The 17,976-nt window shown below is 38.0% G+C and overlaps 1 protein-coding gene across 1 annotated transcript in view; it reads left to right on the plus strand.

Annotated features, from left to right (window-relative positions):
• wrn (WRN RecQ like helicase) overlaps nt 1–17,976 on the plus strand; it is a 286,387-nt gene that overhangs the window by 32,295 nt on the left and 236,116 nt on the right. Inside the window, exons 11-14 of the mRNA XM_069925810.1 lie at nt 2,329–2,467; nt 2,656–2,731; nt 4,469–4,536; nt 15,184–15,292. Coding sequence (XP_069781911.1) covers nt 2,329–2,467; nt 2,656–2,731; nt 4,469–4,536; nt 15,184–15,292 — 392 coding nt within the window. The remainder of the gene's footprint in view (nt 1–2,328; nt 2,468–2,655; nt 2,732–4,468; nt 4,537–15,183; nt 15,293–17,976) is intronic.

Genomic DNA, 17,976 nt, shown 5'->3' on the forward strand with positions numbered 1-17,976 from the left:
AGAGCGAAGTTCAAAGCAATTAGTTTAAAATGCCCACTAGATGGCACCCTTCTAATAGCTATTCACAGAAATGCAACTGCAATGCGGAAGGCATTTCCGCTTGGGTGATTTTGTGTTGGTATTTCAGCTGTAGACGGATATTCCCATTACAGTAGTTTGGGATTTATGTGTCATTTTACCTCAGAAAAAAAACAGATAATCTTTTAGAATTCTACTCTAGAGAGCTGTGAAAAATAAGTGAATGATTTAATTCAAAACTGTGATGGATAGGTTTGTGAGTATGACAAAGACCAGGGAATACAAAGATAGATAAGGTAAATCATAGTTTGGTATAAGATCATCCATTACCTTCTTGAAAAACAGAACAGGCTCAGGGTTCTAAATTGCTTCATTCTGATTTTCTACATCCTTCTGCAAAGAGCAGATGATTATAGTCCTGTCTATTCACAGGCAAATCTAACATTTGTTGCCCAATCTATTTCCTTCTTTCCAAGTGGTTTTCCTAGGTATCTCAGATTAATTAAGAAACAACCAAAGTGATGTAGATCTGTAATCACAAAAAGATCAAGTAAGAACAGAGGATTTATTTTCCTAAATTACTATAATGAACCAGAAAGTTATTCATGTAGTTTTGGCATTATTAGTTGGTGGTTGATGGCTACCATGGACTCAACAGAACTGAAGGACTGGTTTCTGTGTTCTGTGACTCCGTGATAATTATTATTGCAACTGATTTTTTTTTAGTCCAGCTTTCTAACTGAATTTAAATTCTACACTCACTATGTTGAGATTTAAATTCCTATCCCTCCATTGTTAGTGCAAGATTCTGGGATTACCATTCCAAAATTTTAACTAATATGCCTCTGAACAATCTAAATCTGTTTTCCAAAGTTAAGTACAGTGGGTGCTGGAATTGGAAAATCTGAACATTTTGAAATTTGTGGAGAGAGCTAGAGTTAACATTTCAGGTCAATGTCCTGTTATTAGAGCTGTAAAAAAAAAAAACCAAAAAAACAAAAAAAAACCCAAAATGGATCGTACAATTTTTTGAACAAAAGCAAAATGAGAAATTTGTAATCTGGTCCATCAGGAGTGGGTATAACATCAAAAGATGGCACTTGGCACAAGAGGTTAGTTTCAAGATGGATTTTTTTTCTGAGCTCAGAGACCAGGTAATTGAAGGCATGGCTACTGTTAATGAAGGATGAAATTGTGTGTGCTCATGAGACTTGAAACCGTGGAATGTATTTGACAGAGGGTTGTGAGTCAGAGGGAGGAAATCGCAGAGAATGGGAAGATCAAAGCCTTGTCATTTTAAATTTGAGGATGGGAATTTTAAATTCAAGGCTTTGTCAGGAGCAAAGATTGCAGTGTAAAATTCATGCCATAGCTGCTAGCATGAATGTTTCTTGCATAGAACATAGATTGAATATTGCATTCAAGGTGAGGCAGTAGACCATCAAGCTGTTTTGTTTCATACAGTGTGCAAGCGAATTTTGTGATTTTTTTTTAGTGTGTCAAATTATACATTTTTTTCAAATATTTAAAAAAAATGATTTGGATAATATGGGAGAAAATCTGCAAAATTGTATTTCTTTGAAATTCTATCTTGGTCATGTTGAAATGGTTCCAGTATCAAAAGCTGCCTTCACATCTGTAACTTGTTCTTTCTGGTTGATATTATACAATTGCTATGGCTTTATTGTCCTTTCAAAAATAGAAATCTAAAACTAACATTTTCCATATGTTTCATTGACTTTAGTTTTTTGTATTTGGAGTTTCTGAGAGAAATTCATATTGAAATGCAAGTGCATTCTACTCGGTAAAGTGTTTCCAAAAGAGTTTTATTTGAAAGCTTTCAGAATTGGTGGCGTTAAAGATAATCAAGTTAATTATTTAATTTTGCATTCCCTATCAATCGGCATTGTGCAAATTCCTTCCCCCCCCTTTCACCTGTACATCATTAATAGCTATACTTGAAAGAAATACCTTATTTGTAGTTGTGATTACGATCCCATTTAAGTGTATGATTCTATCCCTATCTTAAAATAAATGTATTGTGTTCAAACACAAACTGATAGCACATGAAAGTTTTTTTTATATACTTTATACCTATCTTGAATGTTTAAAAAAAAACTCAAAGGAATTGTCTATCCTGTTTTCAGTTTTTCAATTTCTATACAGGCTGTCACAAGGGGAAAAACCTTGTTAAAAGAAAGATTTGAAAATACAGTATTGTTGAAATTAGCAGTGAGTTGGATTATTAGTTACTCTCTTGAAACCTTAAACATTATAACATTAATACTTTTCATTTTACTCCTCATCCAGGTGCTACAAGATCTGGACAACTGCTCTGAAATGGATTCTGAAGAATCTCTCAAGTTGCTTGACAAGACTGCATCAGAGGATTATTTTGGAGTTGAGGATGAGGTTGATGAAACAATTAAGGAAGAAAAGGAGAAGTGGGGTAAATTAGTTTAGGAAGCTTGTTTTATTTGTTGTGCATTTCACTGCAATACATCACCTTTTAGCAAAGTAAGTATGATTATTAGATGGATGTATATGGTAAATATATAATTTGTAGTCTTCATCAATCAAACTATTTTGGCATGTGTTCCATTTATGTAGTTGTCTTTTTTTCCTCATTTTATCCAGATGTATCAATACCAAAACCAAATGAAAAACAGATCAAATGTCTGAAAACTTACTTCGGGCATTCTAATTTTAAACCGTAAGTGTTAATTGACAAAATGTAGCAAGAACCAATATTGCATCTAATAAAATTTGTACATGTAAATAGAGGGCAAATATTTCCTCTGATGCATCTTATTTGATCGGCTGAGTATTTAGCATATTTTGTGCAAAGCTCACTAAGACAAATGGACTGGATAAAATACATGTTATTCTTTGAACACCGATGAAATCTTCCACTGTAAACAGAACCGATTTATATTAAAAAAAAATTAACATCAAGTAACATACGAGAATGTGATTAGTTTTGGGATTTTTTAATGATGTGCTTCATTAGGGGAAACTTCTTCACTCAGTGGTGGGAGCTGCCATCTGATGTGGTAAATGTGGGCTCACTCTTAGGTTTTAAGAATAAATTGGATAGATACATGGATCGGAGAGGTCTGGAGGGTTATGGAGTAGGTGCAGGTCAGTGGGTCTAGTGATGTTTCGGCACAGACTAGAAGGGCCAAATGCCCTGTTTTATGTGCTGTAATGTTCTATTATTCTATCTGTTGTGTTACATGATTAAAATGTATGGGATAAATTGGAGCACCGCACCAATATACATTTTACTGAACTTCATAGGCATATTGGATAGTATCAGATTCAGTTTGACAGTGTAAATTTACTGCTTGGAACCAAATGTTCTTTATTAAAAGAATTGATTTTTTTTGTAAGGATTTGACAATTAGGATTAACTTCATTTCAGATGTATAAATTGTTTTGCAGTTCATTCCTTATCATTTTAGTTATTGAAATACACTTCTAACCACTTCTGTAATACATGTGAATTATACTCTTGGATGAGGCATCATGCTGATTACAGCTCAAGGAATGTAATGGGCAGGGTTCCTCAGATGAGTAGGTGGTTACCCCACCTACTCATGCTCAAAGGCTGGCTACGTGACGTCATGTTTAAATTTAGAGAAGATTTGATGCTCAATTCCTGATTTGAATTCAAATTTTCAAACACTGAAGAGACTCTTTTTGAATTACTTTTATAATCTTTGTTATGAAGGCTAAAGTGTTGACTAATGAGATAATTTACCACTCTGATAAGAATTTTGTCTTTTTTTGGCCAAACAGCTGCTTTCTTGATAGTCGGTTTAGATTTTCCTTTTTTAAAAATAATGAAATAACAAAATATCAATACAATATAATTTGATCTATGTTTGTCAATTTAAATTTGCATGTACAGCATAGTATAGACCTTTCCAGCCACAAGCCTGTGCTCACTAAATACACCAATTAATCTACAATCCCCTAAAACTCCCATACTTTTTTGAATGGTGAGAGGAAACTGGAGCACCCATGCAGAAGTGGAGAGAATATAGAAACTCCTCACACAGCACTGGATTATAACCTAAATTGCTGGTGGTGTTGTCGTAGTAGTGTGCTAACCATGCTGCCTACCGACTTGCACATTGCAAAGCTTTGTATCTCATTTGTTGGTAGCCTCTTACAACCCCACAACTACCCATCAAACTCTGTCTGCCTACACCTGCTGAGACTCTGTCTGAAATGATCATCTTGACTCCCGTTGTTTCAAGATTCTCTTACTTTCTGGTCACTCCTAATATATCCATGTATCCTTTACTTTAACATTCATTTTATTTTGATTACCATTTGGGGTGCTTTGTGGTATTTTGAATGTGTTGTATGAATTCACTTTTTGTTAGAATTTATAAATATGGAACACAAAATAAATTGAACTGTGTTTTGTTCTGATTTATAGAGTTCAGTGGAATGTTATCTATTCAGTGCTTCAAGAGAGAAGAGATAATCTAGTTGTTATGGCAACTGGTAAGTATTAGAAGAATGCATGTATTCCAGTCCTTGATGAAGGATTCATTATCTTTATCTTTTCTGAGTTTCTCGAGCTTGTGTTTTTACTTCAACCACAGTGTCTGCAAAATTTTGTTTTACTTCTTGAATTGTTCCATTAACCTGTGGTAAAGTTACTCCAATACTTATGAAGAAGTAGTTAAAGGGATTCTTGACACCACAGTCTTTGCATGTACCAGCTTTCTTGCACTGATTATAAAGGTTATTTGTTTGAAGTGTGCTACATGTGAAGTTTTAACCACATGAATCCTTTATTTTGCAAACAATATAGTTAAGTACAAGGACCATAACTTCCCTGCTGCAGGAATGATATTCTGGATAGCTTCTTTTGAATAATGTGGCATAATCCCTGAAAAGTTCCATCCTGTCCTCTCTTTACTTGATGGGAAAACACACATAAATAAAATCTTCCAAATTTTTAACAGCTCTAAAATGGCACTGATTATTCAAGTTTATTGTCATCTGATAGTACATAGACAATTTGACTAAACAACATATCTCTCTCCACATGCTAGACCTACACAAAAACAATATGGTGTATATACATAGCGATCCAAATATATATATTATTCAACAGTCTCTCCACCTGTTTCCAGCCTTGGAGTCCTGGTTTTTATGCTCCTCTACCTTTTCCTTGATCTCCTATATGATGCTTGGCAGCTACCATACCACACTATGATACAGCCAGCCAGGATGGTGACTGGCTGCCTTGCCCTCCTTAACCTACTTGGGAAATGTAGATGTTGCTGCACTTTCCTGAGTAATGAGGAGGAGTTGTGGGTCCAGGATACGTTGTCCTGAAAGGGCGCATTTGAACTTTGTGCTCCCCATTATCCACGACGCAGCCATTGATATGTAGTGGGGAGTTGTCCTTTGTCCTCCTGAAGTCCAAAATCATCTCCTTTGCTTGTCCACATTGAGACTCAGGTTGTTGCTCTTGCACCACTGTACAAGCCATTCAGCTTCCTGTTTGTAAGCTGACTCAGCGTTGCTGATGAGGCCAACTACATTTGTGTCACCTGCATATTTGATGATCTGTTGGAGCTGAACCTGGCAGTACAGTTGTGAGTTAGCAGTGTAAACAGTAGTGAGCTGAGCACACAGTCGTGAGGTGTGCCACTGTTCACGTTTTGCTGCCAATGTGGGCAGACTGTGGTCTTTCAAACAAGAAATCCAGGAGCTAGTTGCAGAGAGGGGTACTGAGACCCAGCAAGGACAATTTATCTACCAATCTCTAAGGTGTATTCATCTCGGGACCATTGCTGGAAGATGAGGAGTGAGGGACTCGAGAGAGCTGTGAGTGTCAGGAGCCAGCATGAGATGAGTTCATTTAAAAAAATGGCAAGTTAAAGGTTAAATAGAACGATAATTGATGGGAGGAATAATAAAGATAAGGGGCAGTTACAAATAAAAAGAGGGGTAGCTCAAGCAGAGCAACCAGTGTGTGTGGGGCTCAGGTTAGGAGTGTAAGTTAAAGGCTTTGGCTCACGAGGCTTTTGCAAGAAGAGGCTGAGGACGAGCTTGTTCCCAGTAAGGAAGGGCCAGGTAAGATCTTTGTATTTAAATTCGGAATAGTTAATGGAAACAGCAGCTGGGGCAGTGGAAACTCCGAACACAGCATGTGGGAAATCTGGGACAGTACAGTTGTCCCTGATGACTACACCTGGAGAGGTGCATCCAGCTGCAGCTCCTGGGTGACCCCCGAGTTACGGAACTGGAGCTGGATGAACTCAAAATCATTCGGGAGGCAGAGGCAGTGGTAGTGGATTCAGGGAGACAGTCACCCCCAAAAGTCAGGATGCAGGTAACTGGGTGACTGTTAGGAGAGGGAAGGGGAAGAGGCTGACACTGAAGAACACTCCTGTGACCGTTCCCATCAACAGTAAGTATGCCAGGGTCAGGGATGTCTCTGAGTGAGTTCACAGCGTTTTGAAGGGGAGGGGTGAGCAGCTGGAGGTCGTGGTCGACGTAGTGGTCAATAACATAGATGAGAATAGTGATGAGGCCCTGAAGAGGGTGAATAGGGAGTTAGGAAAGAAGTTAAAAAGCAGGACCTCAAGGGTTGTAATCTCAGGATTGCTGCCGGGGCCACAAGTCAGAGAGGGAAGGAATAGGAAGTTGTGACAGATGAATGTGTGGTAGAAGAGTTGGTGCAAGGGGCAGGAGTTCAGATTTGTGGATCATTGGAATAGCTTCTGGGGAAGATCTGATCTGTATAAAAAGGGTGGGCTGCACTTGAACTGGAAAGGGACCAATATCCTGGCAGATGGGTTTGCTAGATCTGTTGGGGAGGGTTTAAACTAGTTTGGCAGGGGGTGGGAACCAGAATGTGAGGGCAGAGAATAGGGTAGAAGGTCAAAAACATGATAGGCGTTCTGAGTTTGTGAGGAAGAACAGGCAGGGGACAAAACATAACTGTAGTCAGTTAGAGTGGTTGAAATGTGTCTATTTCAATGCTAGCTGTATTAGGAATAATGGGAATGAACTTGAGAGCATAGATCAGTGCATGGAATTATGATGTTGTGGCTGTTACAGAGACTTGACTGGAGGAAGGGCAGGATTGGTTGATGGAGGTACTAGGGTTTCCGTGTTTTTAAAAGGATTAAGATGGGAGGAAAAGAGGTGTGGGGGAGAAGCATTACTGGTCAGGGATAATATCACAGCTATAGAAAGGGAGGGTGCTGCAGAGGGAGTGACCACTGAGATGGTGTGGGTGGAAGTCAGAAATAGGAAGGGAGCAATCACTTTACTAGGAGTAGTCCATAGGCCCCCAAATAGCCCTTGGGACACCAAGGAGCAGATAAATAGGCAGATTTTGGAATGGTGCAAGAAATACAGGGTTGTAGTTGTGTGTGATTTTTAATTTCCCTAAGATTGACTGGCACTTCCTGATTGCAAGAGGGATAGATGGGGCTGAATTGGTCAGGTGTGTTCAAGAAGGATTCCTGACACAGTATGTGGACCAGTCAAAGAGAGTAGAGGCAATACTTGATCTAATTCTGGGTAATGAACCTGGTTAGATGGCAGACCTCTTGGTGCAATTCCCTGAGTTTTAATATAGCTTATGGATAAGGATAAAACCAGGCAAAATGGGAAAATGTTTAATTGGGGAAAGGTGAATTATGATGGGATGAGGCAGGAACTTGCAAGAGTAAACTGGAAACAGATGTTCAAGCGTGAAAGCTGTTATGAGCCCAGAGGACCCATAAAGCAAGCAACAATAGATATTCACCAAGACAAATGGTTACTTAAACAAAAGTTGCTTTTAATTATCTTTAAACATGAAAACAGAATCACAGTTTAACTTGTCACTATTGACTTAACTAACCTAACTTAACCCCCTTCTAATTCTAAGTGCATGTGTATGTAATGTGTGTGTAATTTCAGAAAAGTTATTTGATTCATAGTCCAATCTTACTTGTCATTCCTCCAAGTTCACTGGTTGCAGGCAATTCTTATACTGTGCACAGAATTTAACATTTATAAAGTTCACCAGGCTTTAGTGCATGAAAGGTAAATGGTTACCACTCAGGAATGTTCTTGTCAGTTTTCAGAGAGAGATTTGTTGTTCCAGGAAACCCACAACTGATTCTTTTTTAATCTGTCTCTCCAGTGTCTTGCTGACTAAACTTGCCCCCTAAGTGTTCTCCAGATGATAACCTCTTTCTTTCAGGTCACCACAGAGTTCCTTTTTGTTTCACTTATTCCAAGTGAAACATTAGACAGCCAGTCCTCTCCTCTTCCATGAACCACAAGGGCTTTGACCAGGCCGAACTAAGCACTCACAACCTGTCTTCCAAATGGGGTTTTCCACAAGCTTGCCAGCTTGTCCTCTTCCAGTCCCAGATGCTGTTGCTGGCGAAAGTTGGGGAGGTCCTAAATTAATACTTTGCTTCAGTATTCACAAGAGAAAAAGGTCCTTGATCAGGGCGAGGTCAGAACAGAACAGGTTGATGTGCTGGACAAGGTGCTTATTCGGGAAGAGGATATTCTCAAAAACATCAAGATTGATAAGTCCCCAGGGCCAGATGTGATATACTACAAGTTGCTGTGGGAGGTGAGGGAAGATATAGCTGTAGCAGTAGCTATGAACTTTAAGTCCTCTTTGGCCACAGGGGAGGTGCCGGAGGATTGGAGAATGGCAAATGTAGTCCCTTTGTTTAAAAAAGGCAATAGGGAGAATCTTTTATTTTTCAATCTTTTTATTAGCATTTCATAATACACATTGCATAAGGAGAATAGAAATAATAGAATTAAAATGGCATGCCCAAGTCTACATAGTATATCATATATAAATTCCAAAGAATGAAAATGTGACATATTAGAATTAATTCTAACAAAGAAAACGGAGATAAAGTAATATATATATATATATAAAAAAACAACTAATATATGAAAAAATATATATGCAGTATAACTCCCATTATCCAAAATCAGATTTTCCAAAATCCTCAGTTATCCAAAATTCTTTCGGAGCCGAACTGACCAGGGATTTCAGGGTAACAGCGGCAGACCTTGGCCTCCCAGCATGAGCAGGGCCTCGGTGATAAAGTATATGTGATGGCCAGCATTTGTTTGGTGAGAATGAAGCATTATTTTAATGTTTAAAAAGTCTTGTTTGTTGTCCTTTAAACACTTATAAGTGATTTGCTGTTGAACTGGACTGTTTTTAAAAAATGACCAGTTCTTTTAAAAAAACACATTTATCCGAAATAGGCCCGATCCCTACCATTTCGGATGAATCAGAGTTTTACTGTATATATCATTAAATAAAATTAAAAAAACCAACTGAGCGGCCTATCCCAAGGATCTGTAGACTAGTTTAAAACATAGCTCCAGTCCACATCTACAGATAATTCTTCCTTTCCAGATGTAATGTTTTTGTTAATTCATAGAATAACGCCAATTTTATCCCACAAAAGTAATCAATAAATGGTTTCTATGTTTCTTCAAATTTAATAGTTGCATCTAAAGTGTGACTTCCGATTTATTAAAAAAAAAATTTTTTTCTTCTCTCTCTCTCTCTCTAGATTTAACAAAGACCTAATATGAGAAAGCCATTAAAATAATGTAGGAGAATCAGAATCTTTCCATTTAAGTAAAATGGCTCTTCTAGCTAACAGTGCAGAAAAAGCTATTACTCGGTATGCAGAAGTTGGTAAACAACCTACATCTGTAATTCCAAAAGGAGTAGTTAAGGGGTTAGGTTATAAACCAGTATCATTGATAGAATTTTAAAAATATCTTTACACCATTTTTCTAACACAGGACATGACTAAAACATGAGTTAATGAAGCTACCTTAGTACTGCATCTATCACAAGTGGAGCTCATATTAAGAAAGACGCGATCTAGTTTATCTTTAGACATATAAACTCTATGAACAACTTTAAACCGTAGTTAAAGAATGACGTGCACATTCGTTAGTTGGTCGTATTAACGCTGTTAAGATGATAATATTACCTACATTTTTATACCTATTTCAAGCTGTCCCAATTTTTATTTCAAAATCTTATTTTGATAATATTGATTCTAAGATATCATCTTATATTTGGAATGGTAAGGGGGCCCAAATTGAATTAGCTTCACTTACAAAAACCTAAGAATTTGAGATTTCACTATTGGGCAGTTAATATTCGCTATATGATTTTTAAAAATTTATTACTTTGATAAATTTGACATCCCCTCTGGGTAGATTTGGAATTGAAATCTGTCCAGAATTATTCTTTAGCTCCTTTTTTAGGACCATCATTACCTAACTAAGATCAGTAATTATATTTCCAGCCAATTATTAAATATTCATTACATATTTTGTTTCAATTTTGAAGGTTTTTTTGGATTATTATTGTGTATCTTAATTTTTTTTTTACACCACCTACTCTTGACCGAATCTTCCTTATTTGGAAGATTAAAGGAATTACAGTACAACTCTGATTATCCAAAATGGTTGGGACTGGACCTATTCTGGATAAATGTTTCTTTGGAGAAATGGTCATTTAAAAGAAAATGGCCCTGTAGTAACAACAAATCACTTATAACAGTGTATATACCACAACAATTAATTCTCACCAAAAAATTGCTAGCCACCACTGATCACCTATACTTCCCCACTGAAGTTCCTGCTCCTGCCTGGAAGCCTGAGGTCCTCTGCTTACACCAGGAAACCGAGATCTGCAGATGGCAGCCTGATATCCCCGGTCACTTTGGCTCCGAAAAATTTTGGATAAACGAGGATTCCTGATTTATTTGGGATATCCTCATTTATATGAAATTTTTTAAAAAAATGGATAAAAGGATTTTGGAGAATCCGATTTCGGATAATCTGAGTTGTACTGTGTCTTTTATAGATTTATTCTCTGATGGTGGTTTGATGTCTTTTGAACAACTTTCTACCAAATATAATTTACCATGCTTGCATTTCTTGTAGATATCTACAGATTAGAAATTACCTAAATACGATAATATCGAATTATCTAGCAATGCAACAACCAGATTTACTTGACACTTTGTTCCAGTTAAACCCCTTTCAGAAGGGTTTAATTGCTACTATTAATACTCTTATATTGAATTTGAGATCTGTCCCCATGGAAAAGATACAACAAACATGGGAAATCAAACTTCAACTAACGATATCTTCTGAAACATGGGGAATAATTACTAGACTAGCTAATACTTCAATAGGGAGAATCCTGGGAATTATAGACCTGTGAGTCTTATGGTGTCCATACTATTGAAGAGGATTCTTAAGATAGGATCTATGAATATTTGGAGTACAGTCTACTCAAGGATAGTCAGCATGGCTTTGTGAAGGGAAGGATGTGCCTCACAAGCCTAATTGAGTTTTTTGAGGAGGTAACAAAAGAAATTGATGAGGTAGGGTGGTAAATGTGGTCCATATGAATTTTAGCAAGGCATTTGACAAGGTCCCCCATGAGAGACTTGTTCAGAAAGTCATGAGGATAAAAAAAAAAAATTGGCTTGCCGAAGCAAAGCAGAATGTAGTAGTGGAAGTATTCTGCCTGGAGATCGGAGACTAGTGGAGTACCCCAAGAATCTGTTCTGGAACCCTTGCTCTTTGTGATTTTTATGTGACCTGGATGAAGAGGTGGAAGAATGTGTCAGTAAGTTTGCAGATGTTACAAAGGTTGGATGAGTTGTTGATGGAGCTGAAGGTTGTTGAAAGTTACAAGAAGATATAGATAGGATGCAGAGTTGAGCAGAGAATAGCTGATGGAGTTTAATCTGGCTAGGTGTGAGGTGATACATTTTGGAAGGATAAATTAGAAGGCTGAGTGCAGGGTTATTTAAGAATGTTGACGAACAGAGGGACCTTGGGGTCCAAATCCATTCATCCCTCAAGGTTGCTGAGATAGTTAAGAAGGCCTATGGCAGGGATGACCAACCTTTTAATTTTTAATTTGGACATACAGCACAGTAATAGGCCATTTCGGCCCATGAGTCTGGGCTGTCACAATTAATCTACATCCCTGGTACATACTCGTAGGCCAAAATGGCCTGTATGTCTAAATTGAAAGGTTGGCCATCCCTGGCCTATGTGATGCTGGGGTTCATTATTAGGGAGATTGAGTTCAAGAGCACAGAGGTCATGTTGCAATTCTACAAATCTCTGGTGAGAACTCACTTAGAATATTGTGTTCAGTTCTGGTCACCTCATTATAGGAAAGATGTGGAAAGTTTGGAGAGGGTGCAGACGAGATTTACCAGGATGTTACCTGGATTGGAAAATAAGTCTTATGAGGCAAGGAGCATGAAAGGATGAGAGGAAACTTAATAGAGGTTTACAAGATTATGAGAGGCATAGATAGGGTGGAATAGCAAACACCAGAGGACATGTGTACAAAGTGAAGGGAGGGAAGTTTAGGGAAGACATCAGACATGTTTTTTTATGCAAAGTTGTGGGTGCCTGGAATGACGGTGGAGGCTAAAACATTAAGGGCATTTAAGAGACTCTTAGGCACATGGATGGAAGGAAAATAGAAGTTACTGTGTCGGTGGATTTAATTTTTTTAAGGTATATATGGGTCAGCACAACATCGAGGGCCCAAGGACCTGCACTTGCCTTGAATCCTGTAGGGACTGCTTGAGTGAGCTGCTGAAGATGTCAATTTTGACCTCCATCAACTGATCCATACAGTCCTTCAGCAACATGCTAGGAATGTTATCTGGTCCTGCTGCTTTGTGTGGGTTCACCCTGGATAGGATCACCTCACCCAAGCTACAGCTATGCAGGGTTCCTGTTTCTCACGGGCATCTGGGGCTTTCTTTGGTGTTGTTGTTTTCTGCTTCGAACCATATCTTGAAGTTGTTCAGTCTGTTGGGATGGGAGGCATCGTTATCACTGACCTGCAAGGTTGACGTGGTCTTTTATGGTTTTAATGCACCTTTTATTGCTAGTGTTGCATAGTTATCTGTGGCTCTTTGTGAATTCCTGCTTTGGCTTCCTGATTGCCCAGGAGAGTTCAGCTCTTGCTGTCCTTGGTGCCATCTTAACACCTGATCTGAAACCAGCATCCTAAACTCTGAGTAGTGCACAGACCTCTGCGTCTTGCCATGGATTCTGGTTTGCTCTGGCTGTGTTGTGTTTGGTCTCCATGACATCTTCTATACACTTATCTACGTTGCTGGATACTGTGCTTCTATGCTCATTGATGTTGATATGGCCACCTCCCTGAATCTCCTTCAAAATGTGGTTCCAAAGCAATCCTGCAGCACTGCCACTTATTGAGCCAGGGTATCTAAATGTCTGCACTTACAACTTGCTGAATGAGAATGAAGAACATTGAGCAACAGTTGATGACTTGCAAGTTCTATGCATTGCTGACTTGTTCACTCAGAATTTAAAACACAAAATCTTGCAGGCTTATTGATGAGTAATATTCAGTTAGAATAGTGGTGATGACTTCCTTCATGGTCTTGGTAGTGAGGACTTTCATTCTGCATAATAGTTGTTTGCCAAATTGAGATATTTTTGAGTAGAAAATTGGGATTCTAGAACATTTTTTAAAAGAAAAGATTATCCATGGAACTGCTTTGCCATTCAATTACATAATGACTGAATGTGCCCCATCCTATTTCCCACCAAACCCCATATTGTCTGGTTCTCAAGATGTCTAATCCATGAAAGTACTGAAAGACTGAATAACCAAAGGTTAGGGAATTTAAGGATTTACAATTCAAAGAAAAGAGTTTGTTGAGGTTTGTTAAGACATTGGAATCCTTGGCAAACTTCTACAGGTGTGTAGTGGAAAGTGTGTTGACCAGCTGCATCACAGCCAATACCTCTGAGCTGAAAACACCTACAAAATGTAGTGGTCACAGCCCAGTACATCACAGGCAAAGCTCTCCCCACTGTCGAGAAAATGTATGTGGAATGCCACTGTTAGAGAGCAGCAGCAATCATCGAGGATCCACACCACCCAGGATGTGCTCTGTTCTTGTTACTGCCACCAGGAGGGAGATGTATGTGGCACAAAATTCACATCACCAGATTCAGGATCAATTGTTCCCCCTCCACCATCAGACACCTAAACAAGACTCAATCAGGGACTCGTTTAAGGACTCTTCCATGCTATTTATTACTGAATATTTAGTTTTTCTGCACATGCAAAATCAGTTTGTTTCCTACATTTATTTTTTTGTTTACATATCTCTTTTGTATACTTATCTTTTCTTGAGTACAGTTTGCATTAAAAGAATCTCAGGGTTACATGTGATTTCATGTCTCCTCTGACAATAAATTTAAACTTGAACTTGAGAGCTATCTCCTAAGTGTTAGATTCCATATTCTGAAACAATGATTCATGGATCTAGATATCCCTGCCAACCTTGACACTCCTTTGACGAACTTTGCATGTCTCAATAAGGTCAATTCTCATGAACCTCTTTATTAGGCTAATATTACTTTGTCTCTTGATTCCCTCTTCCCAAGAATAACTGATTTTAGGGCAAATGCATCCTTGAAATTTGGAAACAAATGTGCATACATCAGTTTCCTGCCAATAGCATGTATAATCTTAACAATGACCCTTTTCTTGTGTACTCTGTCACCCTTCAATATTGGCCAACATGCCACTTGCCCTCATAATCATCTGTCAGGCCAGAGTACTTACTTGCACTATTTCTTGAACCAACGCTCCAGTGTTCCTCTGAATAACCAACAAATTTTGCACTGTTTCAGAATATTTTGTTTTTCTGTTTTCCATTCCAGAGTGCGCAACCTCACAAATTTGCCACATTTTTCTCCATCTGTCACTTTCTTCCCAACAAGCTTAATCTTTTGCAGAATGTGTCCTAACAGCTAACTTTTCACCAAGCTTTCTGAACATAAAGTGAGAACAGGATCAATTGAATCAGCTTTTACTTTTTTTAAAATCCTTGACTCTTGGTTAAATATTTCCAACAGGCTTTTGACACCCTATAAGGGACCAATGGGCAGGTGCCAGGCATCTGCTACTTGTAGAATTCTATCTCAGCATACATTAACACCTGAAGGAGATTAAGGGAATGCAGCACGCAGCTCGCTTGTAATTTTTCAACAACTGTGTCATTTGAAAAACCAATTACTTTTTTTTCTGAAATTGAACAGGTTATGGTAAGAGCTTATGCTACCAATTCCCTGCTGTTTACACAGGAGGTGTTACAGTAGTGGTTTCACCTCTCATATCTTTGATGGAAGATCAAGTATTACAATTGAAGTAAGTATTTTTAACTTCATTTTTCTATTTTCTCTTTTGTCAGAACTTTTGCCCATTTTATGTTCCAGATTAGCAGATGTCTTTGACCCAATTATTCACATCTAGTACCAAGAAGTGAATATTGGTAAATTATTTAGTTACACAGACCTCATAGCTTAAATTTATCACTTCTTTCCCTGATGCCCAGATATGAGAACTGCAAGCTAATGTGGTCATTGGCCACATTATGTAAAAACTTCAGCTATTTTTTTCTGTTTCTCAATCAAATAAATTAACATCTAATGAATGCAGTTATTTTGGTCTCAGATGTACTGTTTTTTTTAGGAATTTGCATCTTTATAAATTATGTATTTTTCTTCATCCACCAAGAATTGGCCCAGGTCTCTTTTGAAAACACGAGAAGAGTTTCTATTTAACATATGAGCTGGCAATGTATTCTGTCAGTTGACTGCTCTGGGCAAAGAAGAATCAACAAGCAATCAATCTATGCATGTTCCCTGGTCTTTTAGACAATATAAACCAGTGGTTCTCAACCTTTTTCTTTCCACTCACATACCACTTTAAGTAATCCCAATGCCGTCGATGCTCTGTGATTAGTAAAGGATTGCTTAAGGTGGTCTGTAGGTGGAAAGAAAAAGATTGAGAACTACTGACAATTAATCCTTTATTGAGTCACCTCTGCTGCTCTAAAAGTAATGGGCCAATTTGCATCCATATAACTATGGTTCTTTAAGATGGAAATAATTCCTGTGGCTTTACTCTGAAGTACTCCAAGGTTTACCAATTGCTCACCATTTGAAGAGACCTATTCTTAATGCCACACTTCAGATATGGACTGTTGATTTTGTAATGACAGGCATTACAATTCTGAGACTTATTCTGTCCTGCTTTTACAAAATGGACTTTCTCACATTTCTGGAATATGATCTATAATTCACAAAAAAACTCTACTAGAAGTGATTTGTGGAATGTGCATGTTGGGGGAAAAAGTTAGCATTAGTAACAAAACTATTTTTGGAGAAATTAATGAGACTGGAAGCCAATAAATTATCTGCATCATAGAATTTTGTAGTTAGCTGTAAAGATACTGGATGGACTGATTATCATCTCTTAAAAGCCCTAACCACACTATTTAATAAAAGGAGAGAAAACAACAGGCAAGTCTTTTTCTATTGTGAAGGAAGTGGTAATAGAGCCCTTAGAAATGAATAATGGGATTGGCCCTTGGTTAATATAAAATGGAAAGCATGTTTGACATTGAGTTTGTTTTGTGGTGTTATGGGCCCAGAGGACTCCAAAACCCAGCAGCAATACAAATTCACCAAGACATGGTTACTTAAACAAAAGTTGCTTTTAATTTTCTTTAAACATAAAAACAGGATCAAACTTTAACATTACTATTAACTTAACCCCCTTCTAATTCTAAGCGTACATATGTAATGTGTGTTTAAGTTAAGAAAACTTCTTTGATTCACAGCCCAATCTCACTTCTCACACCTCCTCACTGGTATCAGCAATTCTTATATTGTGAACAGAATTTAACATTTATGAATTTCACCAGGCTTTGATGCTTGGAAGGTAAATGGTTACTGCTCTGGAAGGTTCTTGTTGGTTTTCAGAGAGATTTGTTGGTCCTTGGACACAAACTGATTCCTTCTGATCAGCCACTTCAGTGCCTTGCTGAAGAAAATTGCCCCCTCAGGGTTTTCCAAATGAAAACCTCTTTCTTTCAGGTCACCACAGGGTTCCTTTTTGTTTCCCTTATTTCAAATGAAACATTATACAGCCAGCCATCTCCTCTTGTAGCCCAGGCTGAACTGAGAACTCACAACCCATCTTCAAAATGGAGTTTTTGCACAAGCTTGCCAGCTGGTCATGTTCCAGTCCCTGCTGAACTGTAGAACTGAATTCTCCCCTCTCCCCTCTCCCCTCTCCCCTCTCCCCTCTCCCCTCTCCCCTCTCCCCTCTCCCGAAGACTGCGGCTTCGGACCTAATCTTTGAGTCTGTTCATCTGTTGCTTTCCAAAACAATAACAGTGTGTGCACTTAACACCCTCTTGTAAAGTCCTTATAGACATTCTTCAAAGTTTTTGCCAAGGCATTCGGAGCCTTGACTGTCTGGCTTGAGCAGAGCTCTGGCATTTTAAATGAGATCTGTTTTGAAGTGTTTGTATATACATTAAAGTGTTTCTACACTAAAAAACCTTCCACAATATAAAATATAAAATGTGTTATATAAAATATAACATAATCTGTCACAGTGGATATTAGCAGAATAGATGAGGTGAACCAAATGATGTGATATTTTCAGAATTTCAGGCCTTTTGATAAGGTGTCAGATGAGATTATTAAACAAAATTTTAGAATATGATGAAGTGGGAATAACCTACTGGTATGAATAGAAAGATATGTTAATGGAGAGAAAACAAACAATCAGAATAAACAAGTAATTTTCAGTGCCATAATTATCAATGTTGGGGTCCCAGTTGTTTACAAAGTATGTATAGTGAGAAGGAAAATGATGAGTTACTTCAGAATTGGCAAAAAATGACAGATGCAGGAAATCTGAAAGATAGCTGGAATGGACTGTAAATATTTAACAAGTCGGGCCACGTCTGCAGAGGGAGAAGCGGTGCTAATGCTCCAGACTGAAAGCTCATTCTTCTCTAATGAAAGATCGTTAGC

Source organism: Narcine bancroftii, chromosome 3, assembly GCF_036971445.1.
Source record: "Narcine bancroftii isolate sNarBan1 chromosome 3, sNarBan1.hap1, whole genome shotgun sequence".
NCBI classification, from domain to species: Eukaryota; Metazoa; Chordata; class Chondrichthyes; order Torpediniformes; family Narcinidae; genus Narcine; species Narcine bancroftii.